Raw genomic sequence first — 22,655 nt, 5'->3', positions numbered from 1 at the left:
TTACATTGGTCAATCTAGTAATAAACTCAGAACATGTATGAGTGTACACTTTACATTGGTCAATCTAGTTATAAACTCAGAACATGTATGAGTGTAAACTTTACATTGGTCAATCTCGTAATAAACTCAGAACATGTATGAGTGTACACTTTACATTGGTCAATCTCGTAATAAACTCAGAACATGTATGAGTGTACACCTTACATTGGTCAATCTAGTAATAAACTCAGAACATGTATGAGTGTACACTTTACATTGGTCAATCTAGTAATAAACTCAGAACATGCATGAGTGTATATGGTGAACAATATTAATGCTAATCTTTATGAAATTTGGATGTTAATAAACATTCACCTTTTGATCATAAATATTCATCCGACATTATTTTCCGAGAAACGAAAACTATAATTTCATTCTTTAACCTAATCTTAACAGGCCATAGCAAAATGTTGCAATATTTTGTCCACCAATCTTGTGTACATTGTGACGTCATGTTACCACTGTAGTGTGATGACATATTCATACGCCATGGCACTGTCCTTTTGAAATACACGTTCAAAGCAATGTAAGGGGTGACAGATGCTAGTTGTAAAGTTGGCCGTTAAATCTATTTTTTGTCGATACCTTTTTTCGATGAATGTACAACTCAATATTTTGAATATTTAGACAAGATATAGTTATTGTGTAATCCATCAGTTTTACGCTAACAGTAAATTTGTGACGTCATCAGAAATTTGTATCATAATAATCAATGATTTATTTCAAAATGAGTGTACCGACGACCCATGATTATCGCTTACCTCTGCCAATCTTTGCAACGTTGTCGTAGAACCACTACTGGCCGTATCATTAAAGACACACTTCGGATTTATCCTAATGTCCCCGTAAAAGGCCCCGTTATAAAATGATCTAATGCATGTCACATTAGCTAACGGCCTTTTGTCTGCAAGTAAACATACCGTATTGTCAGAAATAACCATCCATACAAAACAGAAACATCGACCAAAAACCTATTAGGGTGTCTCACTAGTCTTAATGTAATTAGTAAAACAGAAATTACTAAACAATCAAGCCATTCGGATTGATATGTGTCGCCTGTGCCCCGCTTTGACCATCAAGTCAAGTTTGGTAAGACTAGCACTTATTGTTTCAGAGACACCTACTTAAAAGCAAAATCTTAATGTTGATGGAGATGCTGACAAAGTCAATGGACTATGCAATTTACTTAAATGCAAACACTAAATGTTGACGACGCCGCCGGAAAAGTAACAACTTATTAATGTTCATTTTCTCGTTTATTCATTAGCTAATCCCACTACTGGGTGGTTTACCTATCTTAACGTATGACATCCGTTTCCAGTATATACTTTTTTCTAATTCATGTTCATGTATAACAGATGTAGCTGTTAGCTATTTGTATTTCGATATTGGATCAGTTTATTGGTGTAAGTATGTATCTAAATGACATAGAAAAACAGAAACAATCCCAGGTGAATTACACGGCCTGATGATTAATAGAAACCCAAATAATCGTCCAACTAGTTTTATGATTCCAAACGATATATCCGTAAATTATGTCTTGGAAAATGACATTATTTTTCCTTAAAAATGCATGTATAAAGGCAAATTTGAACCGGTTTTTAAACGTTAAGAAATAAGATAAGCTTGACCGATTATTTTCATGTAATATTGATTTCTCGGACTATATGGTTTCTTCATGGTTTTTGAAACAAGAGAATATCAAAATATGAAGAAAATCGTAATTCGAACTGGAAAACAATGAAACTATGGCAAAATAATTAATTTTTATAGCAAAGAAATATACAGGAATAACCTTCAAAATATATACGGAAAAAATACGACCACGTGTTTACAGTAAAATGTAAGAGATGTAACGAAAACGATGCTTACCTGTGATACATATTTCTTACCTGTGATACATATTTCTTTGGAGAATGCTGTGTCACCAGCTGCCACGGCTCTAAAGCTAACACTTCTGTCTAAATCCAAGTTATAAACACTGAACGCCGAGCAGGACCCTGCACAAATAGAGAAAATGAATGCGATAAAATGTCTCCACAGCCTCCATGGTGCTACACCTTCCCTTTACATACAATTTGGTTTCATGGTTCCAATATCTCGTTGTGATGGATCGTAATGAAATAAATAAGCCGTTCAGGAGAAGAAAGTATTTAAAAGATTAACGTTTCATTCGGATTAATATTTCTCGCCTGTGCCCCGCTTTAACCATCAATGCACATATCAGAGAAACTAACTTAAATGCAAAAAAAATAATGGATATGCTGATAAAGTTAATGGACCATGAAAGGAAGGCCGCATCCAACATTTAATGCATGGGTTGAGATGTACAACCTAAGATGACGCATGGGTTGAGATGTACGACCTAAGATAACGCATGGGTTGAGATGTACGACCTAAGGTGATGCATGGGTTGAGATGTACGACTTAAGATGATACATGGGTTGAGATGTACAACTTAAGATGACGCATGGGTCGAGATGTACGAACTAAGGTGATGCATGGGTTGATATGTACGACCTAAGATGATGCATGGGTTGAGAAGGACGAACTAAGATGACGCATGGGTGGAGATGTACGACCTAAGGTAACGCATGGGTTGAGATGTATGACCTAAGGTGATGTATGACCTAAGGTGATGTATGACCTAAGGTGATGTATGACCTAAGGTGATGTATGACCTAAGGTGATGCATGGGTTGAGATATACGACGTAAGGTGACGCATGGGTTGAGAGGTACGACCTAAGGTGACGCATCGGTTGAGATGTCCGACCTAAGATGACGCACCGGTTGAGATGTACGAACTAAGGTGATGCATGGGTGGGGAGTTACGACCAAAGGTGATCCATGGGTTGAGATGTACAACTTAAGATGACGCATGGGTGGAGATGTACGACCTAAGGTAATGCATGGGTTGAGATGTTCGACCTAAGATGACGCATGGTTTGAGATGTACGACCTAAGATAACCCATGGGTTGAGATGTACGACCTATGATGACGCATGGGTTGACATGTACGACCTAAGGTGGCGCATGGTTGAGATGTACGACCTAAGGGATATGCTGATAAAGTTAATGGATCATGAAAGGAAGGCCGCAACCAACATTTAATGCATGGGTTGAGATTTACGACCTAAGATACCGCATGGTTGAGATGTACGACCTAAGATGACGCATGGGTTGAGCTGTACGACCTAAGGTGACGCATGGGTTGAGAAGTACGACTTAAGGTGACGCATGGGTTGAGATGTACGACCTAAGGTGACGCATGGTTGAGATGTACGACCTAAGATGACGCATGGGTTGAGATGTACGACCTAAGATGACGCATGGGTTGAGATGTACGACCTAAGATGACGCATGGGTTGAGATGTACGACCTAAGGTGACGCATGGGTTGAGATGTACGACCTAAGGTGATGCATGGGTTGAGATGTACGAACTAAGATGACGCATGGGTTGACATGTACGACCTAAGGTGATGCATGGGTTGAGATGTACGACCTAAGATGACGCATGGGTTGAGATGTACGACCTAAGATGACGCATGGGTTGAGATGTACGACCTAAGATGACGCATGGGTTGAGATGTACGACCTAAGATGACGCATGGGTTGAGATGTACGACCTAAGATGACGCATGGGTTGAGATGTACGACCTAAGATGACGCATGGGTTGAGATGTACGACCTAAGATGACGCATGGGTTGAGATGTACGACCTAAGATGACGCATGGGTTGAGATGTACGACCTAAGATGACGCATGGGTTGAGATGTACGACCTAAGATGACGCATGGGTTGAGATGTACGACCTAAGATGACGCATGGGTTGAGATGTACGACCTAAGATGACGCATGGGTTGAGATGTACGACCTAAGATGACGCATGGGTTGAGATGTACGACCTAAGATGACGCATGGGTTGAGATGTACGACCTAAGATGACGCATGGGTTGAGATGTACGACCTAAGATGACGCATGGGTTGAGATGTACGACCTAAGATGACGCATGGGTTGAGATGTACGACCTAAGATGACGCATGGGTTGAGATGTACGACCTAAGATGACGCATGGGTTGAGATGTACGACCTAAGATGACGCATGGGTTGAGATGTACGACCTAAGATGACGCATGGGTTGAGATGTACGACCTAAGATGACGCATGGGTTGAGATGTACGACCTAAGATGACGCATGGGTTGAGATGTACGACCTAAGATGATGCATGGGTCGAGATGTACGACCTAAGATGACGCATGGGTTGAGATGTTCGACCTAAGATGATGCATGGGTTGAGATGTACGACCTAAGGTGACGCATGGGTTGAGATGTACGACCTTAGGTGATGCATGGGTTGAGATGTACGACCTAAGGTGATACATGGGTTGAGATGTACGACCTAAGATGACGCATGGGTTGAGATGTACGACCTAAGGTGACACATCTATGGTAAAAGTTTGGTTGGTATAGCACTTATGCTTTCAGCGAAACTAAGTTAAACGCAAAAACTTAATGTTGACGCCGCCATCATCATCACACACGGACCACTCAAAAGAAGATCTCACTTTTAGCATCTTGCAGGTTTAAAGAAGAAGACGGACGGTAAACAAAGACGGAGACAACATGGTGGCGAAAGGTCATGTTGGCCTTTTGGATTAGAATACCTAACAAATCTAGCTGAATCCCCACAGTAAGATTCAACGATGTATAGACAAGCTGTATTGAAGAATAAAGTATATAGTTGTCAAACAAATTACATCAGTTTCATAGTTAAGGCACGATAACGCGTAGCCGGAAGGTAACAAGTTTCCATTTTAACAGAATCCTTGATTGTCTTAACGAACCTTAACATAGCACATTTCTCATATACAACGACCGAATGTTAAATGAAGTTATAAATATGCCATCCAATTAGCTGAATATATATACAGCATAGTTCAACATTTAGAACAAACATATAGAACAATCATTCAATATCAGAAGCAAAAATGCTTACCAATGCTTAAGAGGACAACGTTTGGTAAGAATAAATTTGCCTGTCGCTTCCTTCTCTTTCTTCGTGAAGGTACATTGTCCAAGTTTAAGAAAGATTCTATTCTTTCTCTCAATATGCTCAAAGCTAATTGGTCTTTTTCTGGTGTATACCATTTCGGTTCGTTCCTGTTAAGTATTCTCATATTTAAATAAACAGAAAAGCCAACAGATGTTCCATATTCACTGAAATATAAAAGAAATATGAAGCATTTTAATTAATTGTCTTGAATAAGTGACATTTTTATATCATATAAATGTAATCGAAGGTGCCTGAAAGTCATTAATGTGATCAATGAATTCGGAAATAAATAAGACGGCAAAGATGCTGTAGATTGCACTGCCGTGCTAATTAGCGACAAACCTTGATGTTGCTTATGTTATGGTCCGCAATTCGTTGGAGCATAAGATAAAACCACGTTGTGTGGAGCGTTTCAGAGTAGATTGCACAATTATGCTACAAACATTGCACGATGATGTCATTATCAAAACAAGTATTGAAATTAAATCACGTGATCACTGTGATGATTTGACATTTACAATGGGTGTAAAGAAGATGCACTGAATATCCCCAGAGTCGTCGTACGCATGGGATATTCAGGGAAAGAGTTTTTCGCCTGCCCACACAACTCCAACAACCCAGGTGGAGTATACAATGGTCAGGGGTGGATGTTTTGGTATCTGTACTGTAGCAGTCAAGTGAGGTGTGCCACCTCACGTGAATACTACAGCATACATACTGCAACAAATTAAGGATGCCGTTTGAAGCACGGTCCCACTACAAGCACACTGAACATCTCCAGCACACACGCAGGCATACACACATAGGGAGAAATTAGCAAGGTGGCATAGGGCTACAGTGTAGTAGGTATGAACCAATAAAGCAGCTCCTGCGAATTCCTTAAAATTGTATCTAATAATGTATATGCTCATTTCATTGATTGTATAAATTGTATATCTACATGTATGTACTGTAAAGCGCTTTAGAGTGGCTTCTTCTAGCCAGATGGGGCGCTATATCAAATGTTGTATATCACATATCAAAGATATGACTATCGTGAACGGAGCCATTGGATAGCGAGGATGAAGAGGTATACTCCTATAGAGAGGTATGCTCCTATAGAGAGGTATACTCCTATAGAGAGGTATACTCCTATAGAGAGGTATGCTCCTATAGAGAGGTATGCTCCTATAGAGAGGTATGCTCCTATAGAGAGGTATGCTCCTATAGAGAGGTATGCTCCTATAGAGAGGTATGCTCCTATAGAGAGGTATGCTCCTATAGAGAGGTATGCTCCTATAGAGAGGTATGCTCCTATAGAGAGGTATGCTCCTATAGAGAGGTATGCTCCTATAGAGAGGTATGCTCCTATAGAGAGGTATGCTCCTATAGAGAGGTATGCTCCTATAGAGAGGTATGCTCCTATAGAGAGGTATGCTCCTATAGAGAGGTATGCTCCTATAGAGAGGTATGCTCCTATAGAGAGGTATGCTCCTATAGAGAGGTATGCTCCTATAGAGAGGTATGCTCCTATAGAGAGGTATGCTCCTATAGAGAGGTATGCTCCTATAGAGAGGTATGCTCCTATAGAGAGGTATGCTCCTATAGAGAGGTATGCTCCTATAGAGAGGTATGCTCCTATAGAGAGGTATGCTCCTATAGAGAGGTATGCTCCTATAGAGAGGTATGCTCCTATAGAGAGGTATGCTCCTATAGAGAGGTATGCTCCTATAGAGAGGTATGCTCCTATAGAGAGGTATGCTCCTATAGAGAGGTATGCTCCTATAGAGAGGTATGCTCCTATAGAGAGGTATGCTCCTATAGAGAGGTATGCTCCTATAGAGAGGTATGCTCCTATAGAGAGGTATGCTCCTATAGAGAGGTATGCTCCTATAGAGAGGTATGCTCCTATAGAGAGGTATGCTCCTATAGAGAGGTATGCTCCTATAGAGAGGTATGCTCCTATAGAGAGGTATGCTCCTATAGAGAGGTATGCTCCTATAGAGAGGTATGCTCCTATAGAGAGGTATGCTCCTATAGAGAGGTATGCTCCTATAGAGAGGTATGCTCCTATAGAGAGGTATGCTCCTATAGAGAGGTATGCTCCTATAGAGAGGTATGCTCCTATAGAGAGGTATGCTCCTATAGAGAGGTATGCTCCTATAGAGAGGTATGCTCCTATAGAGAGGTATGCTCCTATAGAGAGGTATGCTCCTATAGAGAGGTATGCTCCTATAGAGAGGTATGCTCCTATAGAGAGGTATGCTCCTATAGAGAGGTATGCTCCTATAGAGAGGTATGCTCCTATAGAGAGGTATGCTCCTATAGAGAGGTATGCTCCTATAGAGAGGTATGCTCCTATAGAGAGGTATGCTCCTATAGAGAGGTATGCTCCTATAGAGAGGTATGCTCCTATAGAGAGGTATGCTCCTATAGAGAGGTATGCTCCTATAGAGAGGTATGCTCCTATAGAGAGGTATGCTCCTATAGAGAGGTATGCTCCTATAGAGAGGTATGCTCCTATAGAGAGGTATGCTCCTATAGAGAGGTATGCTCCTATAGAGAGGTATGCTCCTATAGAGAGGTATGCTCCTATAGAGAGGTATGCTCCTATAGAGAGGTATGCTCCTATAGAGAGGTATGCTCCTATAGAGAGGTATGCTCCTATAGAGAGGTATGCTCCTATAGAGAGGTATGCTCCTATAGAGAGGTATGCTCCTATAGAGAGGTATGCTCCTATAGAGAGGTATGCTCCTATAGAGAGGTATGCTCCTATAGAGAGGTATGCTCCTATAGAGAGGTATGCTCCTATAGAGAGGTATGCTCCTATAGAGAGGTATGCTCCTATAGAGAGGTATGCTCCTATAGAGAGGTATGCTCCTATAGAGAGGTATGCTCCTATAGAGAGGTATACTCCTATAGAGAGGTATGCTCCTATAGAGAGGTATGCTCCTATAGAGAGGTATGCTCCTATAGAGAGGTATGCTCCTATAGAGAGGTATGCTCCTATAGAGAGGTATGCTCCTATAGAGAGGTATGCTCCTATAGAGAGGTATGCTCCTATAGAGAGGTATGCTCCTATAGAGAGGTATGCTCCTATAGAGAGGTATGCTCCTATAGAGAGGTATGCTCCTATAGAGAGGTATGCTCCTATAGAGAGGTATGCTCCTATAGAGAGGTATGCTCCTATAGAGAGGTATGCTCCTATAGAGAGGTATGCTCCTATAGAGAGGTATGCTCCTATAGAGAGGTATGCTCCTATAGAGAGGTATGCTCCTATAGAGAGGTATGCTCCTATAGAGAGGTATGCTCCTATAGAGAGGTATGCTCCTATAGAGAGGTATGCTCCTATAGAGAGGTATGCTCCTATAGAGAGGTATGCTCCTATAGAGAGGTATGCTCCTATAGAGAGGTATGCTCCTATAGAGAGGTATGCTCCTATAGAGAGGTATGCTCCTATAGAGAGGTATGCTCCTATAGAGAGGTATGCTCCTATAGAGAGGTATGCTCCTATAGAGAGGTATGCTCCTATAGAGAGGTATGCTCCTATAGAGAGGTATGCTCCTATAGAGAGGTATGCTCCTATAGAGAGGTATGCTCCTATAGAGAGGTATGCTCCTATAGAGAGGTATGCTCCTATAGAGAGGTATGCTCCTATAGAGAGGTATGCTCCTATAGAGAGGTATGCTCCTATAGAGAGGTATGCTCCTATAGAGAGGTATGCTCCTATAGAGAGGTATGCTCCTATAGAGAGGTATGCTCCTATAGAGAGGTATGCTCCTATAGAGAGGTATGCTCCTATAGAGAGGTATGCTCCTATAGAGAGGTATACTCCTATAGAGAGGTATGCTCCTATAGAGAGGTATGCTCCTATAGAGAGGTATGCTCCTATAGAGAGGTATGCTCCTATAGAGAGGTATGCTCCTATAGAGAGGTATGCTCCTATAGAGAGGTATGCTCCTATAGAGAGGTATGCTCCTATAGAGAGGTATGCTCCTATAGAGAGGTATGCTCCTATAGAGAGGTATGCTCCTATAGAGAGGTATGCTCCTATAGAGAGGTATGCTCCTATAGAGAGGTATGCTCCTATAGAGAGGTATGCTCCTATAGAGAGGTATGCTCCTATAGAGAGGTATGCTCCTATAGAGAGGTATGCTCCTATAGAGAGGTATGCTCCTATAGAGAGGTATGCTCCTATAGAGAGGTATGCTCCTATAGAGAGGTATGCTCCTATAGAGAGGTATGCTCCTATAGAGAGGTATGCTCCTATAGAGAGGTATGCTCCTATAGAGAGGTATGCTCCTATAGAGAGGTATGCTCCTATAGAGAGGTATGCTCCTATAGAGAGGTATGCTCCTATAGAGAGGTATGCTCCTATAGAGAGGTATGCTCCTATAGAGAGGTATGCTCCTATAGAGAGGTATGCTCCTATAGAGAGGTATGCTCCTATAGAGAGGTATGCTCCTATAGAGAGGTATGCTCCTATAGAGAGGTATGCTCCTATAGAGAGGTATGCTCCTATAGAGAGGTATGCTCCTATAGAGAGGTATGCTCCTATAGAGAGGTATGCTCCTATAGAGAGGTATGCTCCTATAGAGAGGTATGCTCCTATAGAGAGGTATGCTCCTATAGAGAGGTATGCTCCTATAGAGAGGTATACTCCTATAGAGAGGTATGCTCCTATAGAGAGGTATGCTCCTATAGAGAGGTATGCTCCTATAGAGAGGTATGCTCCTATAGAGAGGTATGCTCCTATAGAGAGGTATGCTCCTATAGAGAGGTATACTCCTATAGAGAGGTATACTCCTATAGAGAGGTATACTCCTATAGAGAGGCATGCTGCAGGGTGCTAATTACTCTCTTTACGTCTCTGTTTAAATCGCTGCAATGTTACATCAATAAAATTTTAAGTACACTAAGCTAAGATTAAATGTAAACTACATTGCACGGTATTGTATAAGTTAATTTTCAAGACATATTTACTGACGATTCCATGTAGCTGTTTACAAGTTGTACCTATTGGTTGGCACCAAAGCATATTATAATATGATTTGAAAACGCAATATCTTCCAATTTTCAATATTTCAATGGAACATTTAGTTAGATTAAAGCATTCGAAGACTGATCCATACTTCATATCTCATTTAAATATATCTCATCTAAATATATGTCATCTAAATATATCTCATCTAAATATAGGGGTTTTTAGCAATGTGTCCCGATATGAATCTCTCGCTGTACCATATATGCCTTGAATGAATCCAACCATTTATTTCAATGCAGTAGAAAAAAGATAATTTTGATTATCTTAAAATAGACAGCCATTATAAAGAGAGAACGAAGAAACATGGAGAAAGGGTTCATCAATCGTGATCAGAAATTTACCCACGTTTAGGCCATGTATTTTGTTAATTTTATATAAAAAATAATATTGTTCGATTAAATCTGTTATTTTAAATGACTAAGACGATATCTACAGCTGTGACATCCTGCAAAATTCGAGTTACCTTATTTTTCCAATTTCTCTATATCCGGATACTATGTCCCGATTAAAACTCAAAGGAGGCTCCTGGTAGGACAACAAGTCCTGAACAGCATTATTAAGATTAGGACTGAAGAATCCCAAGATCAATGAGGATGACTGCAAATATCTGGCGTCCTGCTGAAACCCCAGGTTGTGTAGAGAGATAGTAAGATTCTGTTGTAGGGCTGTAAAATTGGCATATCCTCGATACGTTAAGGAAGACGATTCTGTAAATAATGAAATGAATGAAAAATGGCATTTAACAGAACACAATATTCCTGGTTATATTTGTCTAGTTATGATAAAAACTTGACATGATCAACAAAAAAAGGATTTGTAAAAATCAGTAAATTGCAACTTTTTTAAAAGTATGAAGCGAAAATGTATTCACATACGCGTAAAGAAAGATCGTTCCGATTCTATTGTTTCTTTTCAAGAGTGCAAATGCACGCAAACATGATACTGGAAGAACATAAACGACAATGGGTATCAACGGAAATGAAGTTATTACGGCACAAATACTTACGAGGAAATTCATATCTGACTTTATTGGAGACCATTACGGCAGACGTCCTGGTGTTCTGTATCTCACACCAGTAATCGCCTATGTTTTTGTAATCATCACCATATAGTGTTATCTCTGTCATCACTCCATTTGCCTGCGCGATATAGGCATCCTTAGGAACACCATCAAAATAAGTCACCATGTTCTCGAAGTCCATCAAATTCCTTTCTAAACGACATTGCATTTTGTAAATACCACCTTGATTAGATTCACCACTGATTTTAAGTGCTTGGAAAACAGGAATACCATCACCTGCATAAAAGCAATATAAAATGGTATATTAACTAGTGTTATGGGAAATCATTATCTAGTTTGAGGATGAAACTGCAAACATCATTCACGCTTTTCAATATCGAAGTTTGTAAAGTTGGTTGGTGTTGGGTATGTAAAGTTGGTTGGTGTTGGGTAAGTAAATGACCACTTTATTACGCTGAAAAGGAATCTTGTTTTTTTGCGTAAATGATAAGTATATAAGTATATAAGTGTTAAGATTATTTGATCTGTTAGTTTTAGTCTGGTATACTTGAAGATCGGCTGTATGGTTCAGTATACATACATGATGTAGAAATAATGTGTCTATTGCCAAATTTGTTCATGTGTAATCACATGTGCGACTTATCATATATAATACAAGTATATTTGAAGGTTAAAATGGTCATGATAAAATAAATATAACTAATGCAATGGAAAAAGGTTGTGTAGAGACGGTGAGGGGTTGTTGACAGATAACAATGATACCTTGTATAGGAGGGACGGTGAGGGGTTGTTGGCAGATAACATAGATACCTTGTATTGGAGGGACGGTGAGGGTTGTTGACAGATAACAAGGATACCTTGTATAGGAGGGACGGTGAGGGGTTGTTGGCAGATAACATAGATACCTTGTATTGGAGGGACGGTGAGGGTTGTTGACAGATAACAAGGATACCTTGTATAGGAGGGACGGTGAGGGGTTGTTGGCAGATAACATAGATACCTTGTATTGGAGGGACGGTGAGGGTTGTTGACAGATAACAAGGATACCTTGTATAGGAGGGACGGTGAGGGGTTGTTGGCAGATAACATAGATACCTTGTATTGGAGGGACGGTGAGGGTTGTTGACAGATAACAATGATACCTTGTATAGGAGGGACGGTGAGGGGTTGTTGGCAGATAACATAGATACCTTGTATTGGAGGGACGGTGAGGGTTGTTGACAGATAACAATGATACCTTGTATAGGAGTGACGGTGAGGGGTTGTTGACAGATAACATAGATACCGTGTATAGGAAGGACGGTGAGGGGTTGTTGACAGATAACATAGATACCGTGTATAGGAAGGACGGTGAGGGGTTGTTGACAGATAACATAGAAACCTTGTATAGGAGGGACGGTGAGGGTAGTTGACAGATAACATAGATACCTTGTAAAGGAGGGATGGTGAGGGTTGTTGACAGATAACATAGATACCTGGTATAGGAGTGACGGTGAAGGGTTGTTGACAGATATTATAGATACCCTGTATAGGAGGGACGGTGAGGATTGTTGACAGATAACATAGATACCTGGTATAGGAGGGACGGTGAGGGGTTGTTGACAGATAACAATGATACCCTGTATAGGAGGGACGGTGAGGGGTTGTTGACAGATAACAAAGATACCTTGTATAGGAGGGACGCTGAGGGGTTGTAGAAAAATAACATAGATACCTTGTATAGGAGGGACGGTGAGGGGTTGTTGACAGATAACATAGATACCTTGTATTGGAGGGACGGTGAGGGTTGTTGACAGATAACAATGATACCTTGTATAGGAGGGACGGTGAGGGGGTGTTGACAGATAACATAGATACCTTGTATAGGAGGGACAGTGAGGGGTTGTTGACAGATAACATAGATACCTTGTAAAGGAGGGATGGTGAGGGTTGTTGACAGATAACATAGATACCTAGTATAGGAGTGACGGTGAAGGGTTGTTGACAGATATTATAGATACCCTGTATAGGAGGGACGGTGAGGATTGTTGACAGATAACATAGATACCTGGTATAGGAGGGACGGTGAGGGGTTGTTGACAGATAACAATGATTCCTTGTATAGAAGGAACGGTGAGGGGTTGTTGACAGATAACAATGATTCCTTGTATAGAAGGAACGGTGAGGGGTTGTTGACAGATAACAATGATTCCTTGTATATGAGGGACGGTGAGGGGTTGTTGACAGATAACAATGATTCCTTGTAGGGACGATGAGGGGTTGTTGACAGATATCATAGATACCATGTATAGAAGGGATGGTGAGGGTTGTTGACATATAACATAGATACCTTGTATAGGAGGGACGGTGAGGGGTTGTTGACAGACAACAACGATACCTTGTATAGGAGGGACGATGAGGGGTTGTTGACAGATATCATAGATACCTTGTATAGAAGGGATGGTGAGGGTTGTTGACAGATAACATAGATACCTTGTATAGGAGGGACGGTGAGGGGTTGTTGACAGATAACATAGCTACCTTGTATAGGAGGGACGGTGAGGGGTTGTTGACAGATAACATAGATACCTTGTATAGGAGGGACGGTGAGGGGTTGTTGACAGATAACATAGATACCTTGTATAGGAGGGACGGTGAGGGGTTGTTGACAGATAACATAGATACCTTGTATAGGAGGGACGGTGAGGGGTTGTTGACAGATAACATAGATACCTTGTATAGGAGGGACGGTGAGGGGTTGTTGACAGATAACATAGATACCTTGTATAGGAGGGACGGTGAGGGGTTGTTGACAGATAACATAGATACCTTGTATAGGAGGGACGGTGAGGGGTTGTTGACAGATAACATAGATACCTTGTATAGGAGGGACGGTGAGGGGTTGTTGACAGATAACATAGATACCTTGTATAGGAGGGACGGTGAGGGGTTGTTGACAGATAACATAGATACCTTGTATAGGAGGGACGGTGAGGGGTTGTTGACAGATAACATAGATACCTTGTATAGGAGGGACGGTGAGGGGTTGTTGACAGATAACATAGATACCTTGTATAGGAGGGACGGTGAGGGGTTGTTGACAGATAACATAGATACCTTGTATAGGAGGGACGGTGAGGGGTTGTTGACAGATAACATAGATACCTTGTATAGGAGGGACGGTGAGGGGTTGTTGACAGATAACATAGATACCTTGTATAGGAGGGACGGTGAGGGGTTGTTGACAGATAACATAGATACCTTGTATAGGAGGGACGGTGAGGGGTTGTTGACAGATAACATAGATACCTTGTATAGGAGGGACGGTGAGGGGTTGTTGACAGATAACATAGATACCTTGTATAGGAGGGACGGTGAGGGGTTGTTGACAGATAACATAGATACCTTGTATAGGAGGGACGGTGAGGGGTTGTTGACAGATAACATAGATACCTTGTATAGGAGGGACGGTGAGGGGTTGTTGACAGATAACATAGATACCTTGTATAGGAGGGACGGTGAGGGGTTGTTGACAGATAACATAGATACCTTGTATAGGAGGGACGGTGAGGGGTTGTTGACAGATAACATAGATACCTTGTATAGGAGGGACGGTGAGGGGTTGTTGACAGATAACATAGATACCTTGTATAGGAGGGACGGTGAGGGGTTGTTGACAGATAACATAGATACCTTGTATAGGAGGGACGGTGAGGGGTTGTTGACAGATAACATAGATACCTTGTATAGGAGGGACGGTGAGGGGTTGTTGACAGATAACATAGATACCTTGTATAGGAGGGACGGTGAGGGGTTGTTGACAGATAACATAGATACCTTGTATAGGAGGGACGGTGAGGGGTTGTTGACAGATAACATAGATACCTTGTATAGGAGGGACGGTGAGGGGTTGTTGACAGATAACATAGATACCTTGTATAGGAGGGACGGTGAGGGGTTGTTGACAGATAACATAGATACCTGGTATAGGAGGGACGGTGAGGGTTGTTGACAGATAACATAGAAACCTTGTATAGGAGGGACGGTGAGGGGTTGTTTACAGATAACATAGATACCTTTTATAGGAGGGACGGTGAGGGGTTGTTGACAGATAACATAGATACCTTGTATAGGAGGGACGGGGAGGGTTTGTTGACAGATAACATAGAAACTTTGTATAGGAGGGACGGTGAGGGGTTGTTTACAGATAACATAGATACCTTTTATAGGAGGGACGGAGAGGGGTTGTTGACAGATAACATAGATACCTTTTATAGGAGGGACAGTGAGGGGTTGTTGACAGATAACATAGATCCCTTGTATAGGAGGGACGGTGAGGGATTGTTAACAGATAACATAGATACCTTGTATAGGAGGGACGGTGAGGGGTTGTTGACAGATAACACCAATGTTTGTGTCACAAGGCAGTTGGTCTATGGAGACATCGCCCACATTCAATGTAAAGCAAAGATTTACTGGGATTTCGCCTCCTCCTCCTCCGGATCCATCTTTGTTTCCTTCCACTGAGGTCCCGTTGATGTAGTAACTCCTTACGACTGCGAAATATAAGTAAAACATGGAATTACTTAAAAAGGGATATGTGTCTAGCTTATTTTGGGGCAATATTTTACAGCCTGAATACAAAAGTGGTTATCAATGTAAGTATTATGTGTTCAATAATTGAAGTCCTCGCAATAGCTGAAATCGTAGATCATATGAAAACAGGTCCGTTACAACTACTTAGTGTAACCTTCCTGCTGCCAAATATCTTTCACTCTAATTGTAGCGTTAGCAGACAGTAGAAATAACACACTTGTGAAATTCAAATGGTTTTTAATAAACAAATAATGTAACCTATAGGCCAATGGGTAATTATGAAAATCAGTAAAACAATACGTTTAATATATGTGAGGAAAGAACATATCCTTAATGCAAAATTTACAATGCTCATCAATTGTTCAAGGAGGAAGGATATGATTTCAGTAAAAAAAAAATAGATTACTCTGAATTTTCAAGCTTAAATAAATAGGAAGTTCTTTTGTAAAGTTTAACGAATGTAGCTTATAGAAAACACTTCACCGTGTAAGGATAGTTCTGGACTTAGCTAGAGCCCACATTAAAACACTTCACCGTGTAAGGATAGTTCTGGACTTAGCTAGAGCCCACATTAAAACACTTCACCGTGTAAGGATAGTTCTGGACTTAGCTAGAGCCCACATTAAAACACTTCACCGTGTAAGGATAGTTCTGGACTTAGCTAGAGCCCACATTAAAACACTTCACCGTGTAAGGATAGTTCTGGACTTAGCTAGAGCCCACATTAAAACACTTCACCGTGTAAGGATAGTTCTGGACTTAGCTAGAGCCCACATTAAAACACTTCACCGTGTAAGGATAGTTCTGGACTTAGCTAGAGCCCACATTAAAACACTTCACCGTGTAAGGATAGTTCTGGACTTAGCTAGAGCCCACATTAAAACACTTCACCGTGTAAGGATAGTTCTGGACTTAGCTAGAGCCCACATTAAAACACTTCACCGTGTAAGGATAGTTCTGGACTTAGCTAGAGCCCACATTAAAACACTTCACCGTGTAAGGATAGTTCTGGACTTAGCTAGAGCCCACATTAAAACACTTCACCGTGTAAGGATAGTTCTGGACTTAGCTAGAGCCCACATTAAAACACTTCACCGTGTAAGGATAGTTCTGGACTTAGCTAGAGCCCACATTAAAACACTTCACCGTGTAAGGATAGTTCTGGACTTAGCTAGAGCCCACATTAAAACACTTCACCGTGTAAGGATAGTTCTGGACTTAGCTAGAGCCCACATTAAAACACTTCACCGTGTAAGGATAGTTCTGGACTTAGCTAGAGCCCACATTAAAACACTTCACCGTGTAAGGATAGTTCTGGACTTAGCTAGAGCCCACATTAAAACACTTCACCGTGTAAGGATAGTTCTGGACTTAGCTAGAGCCCACATTAAAACACTTCACCGTGTAAGGATAGTTCTGGACTTAGCTAGAGCCCACATTAAAACACTTCACCGTGTAAGGATAGTTCTGGACTTAGCTAGAGCCCACATTAAAACACTTCACCGTGTAAGGATAGTTCTGGACTTAGCTAGAGCCCACATTAAAACACTTCACCGTGTAAGGATAGTTCTGGACTTAGCTAGAGCCCACATTAAAACACTTCACCGTGTAAGGATAGTTCTGGACTTAGCTAGAGCCCACATTAAAACACTTCACCGTGTAAGGATAGTTCTGGACTTAGCTAGAGCCCACATTAAAACACTTCACCGTGTAAGGATAGTTCTGGACTTAGCTAGAGCCCACATTAAAACACTTCACCGTGTAAGGATAGTTCTGGACTTAGCTAGAGCCCACATTAAAACACTTCACCGTGTAAGGATAGTTCTGGACTTAGCTAGAGCCCACATTAAAACACTTCACCGTGTAAGGATAGTTCTGGACTTAGCTAGAGCCCACATTAAAACACTTCACCGTGTAAGGATAGTTCTGGACTTAGCTAGAGCCCACATTAAAACACTTCACCGTGTAAGGATAGTTCTGGACTTAGCTAGAGCCCACATTAAAACACTTCACCGTGTAAGGATAGTTCTGGACTTAGCTAGAGCCCACATTAAAACACTTCACCGTGTAAGGATAGTTCTGGACTTAGCTAGAGCCCACATTAAAACACTTCACCGTGTAAGGATAGTTCTGGACTTAGCTAGAGCCCACATTAAAACACTTCACCGTGTAAGGATAGTTCTGGACTTAGCTAGAGCCCACATTAAAACACTTCACCGTGTAAGGATAGTTCTGGACTTAGCTAGAGCCCACATTAAAACACTTCACCGTGTAAGGATAGTTCTGGACTTAGCTAGAGCCCACATTAAAACACTTCACCGTGTAAGGATAGTTCTGGACTTAGCTAGAGCCCACATTAAAACACTTCACCGTGTAAGGATAGTTCTGGACTTAGCTAGAGCCCACATTAAAACACTTCACCGTGTAAGGATAGTTCTGGACTTAGCTAGAGCCCACATTAAAACACTTCACCGTGTAAGGATAGTTCTGGACTTAGCTAGAGCCCACATTAAAACACTTCACCGTGTAAGGATAGTTCTGGACTTAGCTAGAGCCCACATTAAAACACTTCACCGTGTAAGGATAGTTCTGGACTTAGCTAGAGCCCACATTAAAACACTTCACCGTGTAAGGATAGTTCTGGACATAGCTAGAGCCCACATTAAAACACTTCACCGTGTAAGGATAATTCTGGACTTAGCTAGAGCCCACATTATAACACTTCACCGTGTAAGGATAGTTCTGGACTTAGCTAGAGCCCACATTAAAACACTTCACCGTGTAAGGATAGTACTGAACTTAGCTAGAGCCCACATTAAGCATTTTAGTCGAACAATTATCAGTGAAAATAATGCATGCGATCACTTCGAGATACAATGTCACCGGTGTATTTAAGTTTCAATCAATTGGTTTTTCTTTTTACTTATAAATTTCAACTTGTAACTAGATATGTGAAAACGTATAATGACTTACATCCACCTAGGGAGTAACATATTTAGCAGATCAAAATGCTATCACATTGTCCCTTATACTGTACTCCACATATTATTCAATAGCTGAAAATACAAACTATCAGTAGGAAAACATTTTCAATAGACATTTTTCTGTATAATTATAAAATTTCTTTCCAGATGTTCAGAATAGAAATCTTTAATCAGTAACAATTTAAAATAATAAAACATTAGTTTAACACAATTTTTGTCCCGGATGGTAGCGCAGAGGGGTTTTTAATGCGCGTAGGAAACAGAAACCCGGAGAAAATCAACTTTGCCGGGCGTGTGATCATCTGATCTGTTAGAAGTGGTAAAATGTTGGTCGAGTTATTTTATCGAAATTCTAAATATAATTAGTCAGCTGTCATTTTAATTTACATGGCTGTATTCAATTACTTATATATTTACATCCTACCTGATTCCGGAAAGAATTTGTCCTTAAACACAGTCCCTGACAATATGTATTTGTTCATTCCGTCATATGTAGCAAGAGATCCTCCTTCCTGGCGACAGTGACTTACGGCTTCGTCATAGGGCATAGGGGTGTGGAATGCTCTATAACACACTCCAGCGGACAAACTACCGTTTGGACACAACGAGGCTGAAATAGCAGAGATATTAATGCAGTAACAAAACAGCGAAATTTTGATCCAAGTGATATTTGAACTTAAGATAGGCTTCCTCCTCAAAAAGAAAATTAGAAATAATTTATAAAGTAATAATCGAAAAGTATATATAGCAAATCAAAACATTTGTATTGATTTTCATGTATGTGTTCTAAAACTAAAAAAGAACTCCGAAAATATTGTTTTCACTTTATATACATCTACGGCGTGGTAGGGGATGCTTACTATCAATCGGAAATCTGTTCGGTGCTGCGCAGTAATAGGGAAGACGTTGATTGCAGGTCTTCATGTAAGCTGTAAGGTTCCCCGGTGTCATCGACTGACACCCGCGATTCATTTTCGGTTCTCTATCAGCCCACTTCCATGATTTTGGATTTCTGTAAATAGAACATTTTTATTAAAATGGAAATTATCAAAGTTTCTTATTAATTTCCCTATTATTTAGTTTAAAGAATGTAATTGTAATTTTCCCAAATTCTGAGATAACACTGTTGAAAATACGTTATTATCATTTATTTATTTTATATAATTGGTGAGTTCTTTTAAATGTTTTCTGTATGGATTTCTGTCATGAACTAGTGTACAATCATGAACTAGTGTACAATAATGAACTATGTACAATGATGAACTAGTGTACAATCATGAACTAGTGTACAATAGTGAACTAGTGTACAATGATGAACTACAATGAAGTTTACAATGATGAACTAGTGTACAATTGTGTACAATAATGAACTAGTGAACAATCATGAACTAGTGTACAATCATGAACTAGTGTCCAATAATGAACTAGTGTACAATAATTAACAAGTGTACACTAGTTCATAATTGTACGCTAGTTCACCATTGTGCACTAGCTCATCATTGTACACTAGTTCATCATTGGACACTAGTTCATCATTGTACATAGTTCATTCTTGTACACTAGTTCATCATTGTACACTAGTTCACCATTGTACACTTCATTGTAGTTCATCATTGTACACTAGTTCATAATTGCACGCTAGTTCACCATTGTACACTAGCTTATCATTGTACACTAGCTCATCATTGTACACTTACACTAGTTCATCATTGTACACTAGTTCATAATTGCACGCTAGTTCACCATTGTACACTAGCTAATCATTGTACACTTCATTGTAGTTCATTATTGTACACTAGTTCACCATTGTACACTAGCTCATCATTGTCCACTAGCTCATCATTGTACACTAGCTTATCATTGTACACTAGCTCATCATTGTACAATGATGAGCTAGTGTACAATGGGGAACTAGTGTACAATGATGAACTACAATGAAGTTTACAATGATGAACTAGTGTACAATGATGAACTACAATGAAGTGTACAATGATGAGCTAGTGTACAATGATGAGCTAGTGTACAATGATGAACTAGCGTACAATTATGAACTAGTGTACAATGATGAACTAGTGTACAATAATGAACTATGTACAATGATGAACTAGTGTACAATGATGAACTAGTGTACAATGATGAACTAGTGTACAATGATGAACTAGTGTACAATAATGAACTAGTGTACAATGATGAGCTAATGTACAATGGTGAACTAGTGTACAATGATGAACTAGTGTACAATTGTGTACAATTGTGTACAATAATGAACTAGTGTACAATAATGAACTAAGTACAATGATGAACTAGTGTAAAATGATGAATTAGTGTACAATGATGAACTACAATAAAGGGTACAATAATGGACTAGTGTACAATAATGAACTAGTGTACAATAATGAACTAGTGTACAATGATGAACTAGTGTACAATAATGAACTAATGCACAATGATGAACTAGTGTACAATCATGAACTAGTGTACAATGATGAACTCGTGTACAATAATGACCTATGTACAATGATGAACTAGTGTACAAAAATGAACTAGTGTCCGATGATGAACTAGTGTACAATGATGAGCTAGTGTATAATGATGAACTAGCGTACAATTATGAACCAGTGTACAATGATGAACTAGTGTACAATGATGAGCTAGTGTATAATGATGAACTAGCGTACAATTATGAACCAGTGTACAATGATGAACTAGTGTACAATAATGAACTAGTGTAAAATGATGACCTAGTGTACAATAATGAACTAGTGTGCAATGATGAACTAGTGTACAATGATGAAATAGTGTACAATGATGAACTAGAGTACAAATGTGTACAATGATGAACTAGTGTACAGTGGTGAACTAGTGTACAGTACAATAATGAACTAGTGTACAATAATGAACTAAGTACAATGATGAACTAGTGTAAAATGATGACCTAGTGTACAATGATGAACTAGTGTAAAATTGTGTACAATAATGAACTAGTGAACAATCATGAACTAGTGTACAATAATAACTAGTGTACAATGATGAACTAGTGTAAAATAATGAATTAGTGTACAATGATGAACTACAAAAAAGGGTACAATAATGGACTAGTGTAAAATAATGAACTAGTGTACAATAATGAACTAAGTACAATGATGAACTAGTGTAAAATTGTGTACAATAATGAACTAGTGAACAATCATGAACTAGTGTACAATAATGAACTAGTGTGCAATGATGAACTAGTGTACAATAATGAACAAGTGTACAATGATGAACTAGTGTACCCCCATGAACTAGTGTACAATAATGAACTAATGCACAATGATGAACTAGTGTACAATAATGAACTAGGGTACAATGATGAACTAGTGTACAATTGTGTACAATTGTGTACCATAATGAACTAGTGTACAATAATGAACTAGTGTGCAATGATGAACTAGTGTACAATAATGAACTAAGTACAATGACGAACTAGTGTAAAATGATGAATTAGGGTACAATGATGAACTACAATAAAGGGTACAATGATGAACTAGTGTATAATAATGAACTAGTGTACAATGATAAACTACAATGAAATGTACAATGATGAGCTAGTGTACAATGGTGAACTAGCGTACAATTATGAACTAGTGTACAATGATGAACTCGTGTACAATAATGACCTATGTACAATGATGAACTAGTGTACAATGATGAAATAGTGTACAATTATGAACTAGAGTACAAATGTGTACAATGATGAACTAGTGTACAATAATGAACTAGTGTACAATGATAAACTACAATGAAGTGTACAATGATGAGCTAGTGTACAATGATGAGCTAGTGTACAATGATGAACTAGCGTACAATTATGAACTAGTGTACAATGATGAACTAGTGTACAATAATGAACTATGTACAATGATGAACTAGTGTACAATGATGAACTAGTGTACAATGATGAACTAGTGTACAAT

The 22,655-nt window shown here is 39.7% G+C and overlaps 1 protein-coding gene across 1 annotated transcript in view; it reads right to left on the bottom strand.

Annotated features, from left to right (window-relative positions):
• Window positions 1–22,655, bottom strand: part of LOC110446066 — a 92,500-nt gene that overhangs the window by 43,816 nt on the left and 26,029 nt on the right. The window contains exons 5-12 of the mRNA XM_021491030.1: window positions 19,560–19,711; window positions 19,124–19,309; window positions 15,484–15,675; window positions 11,126–11,416; window positions 10,583–10,826; window positions 5,040–5,260; window positions 1,932–2,039; window positions 801–943 (exon numbers count right to left, since the gene is read on the bottom strand). Coding sequence (XP_021346705.1) covers window positions 801–943; window positions 1,932–2,039; window positions 5,040–5,260; window positions 10,583–10,826; window positions 11,126–11,416; window positions 15,484–15,675; window positions 19,124–19,309; window positions 19,560–19,711 — 1,537 coding nt within the window. The remainder of the gene's footprint in view (window positions 1–800; window positions 944–1,931; window positions 2,040–5,039; window positions 5,261–10,582; window positions 10,827–11,125; window positions 11,417–15,483; window positions 15,676–19,123; window positions 19,310–19,559; window positions 19,712–22,655) is intronic.

The sequence above is a fragment of the Mizuhopecten yessoensis genome, unplaced genomic scaffold (genome assembly GCF_002113885.1).
Source record: "Mizuhopecten yessoensis strain PY_sf001 unplaced genomic scaffold, ASM211388v2 scaffold285, whole genome shotgun sequence".
Taxonomy (NCBI): domain Eukaryota; kingdom Metazoa; phylum Mollusca; class Bivalvia; order Pectinida; family Pectinidae; genus Mizuhopecten; species Mizuhopecten yessoensis.
The sequence above is the reverse complement of the archived record's forward strand: the minus strand, read 5'-3'. Positions and strand labels throughout refer to the sequence as shown.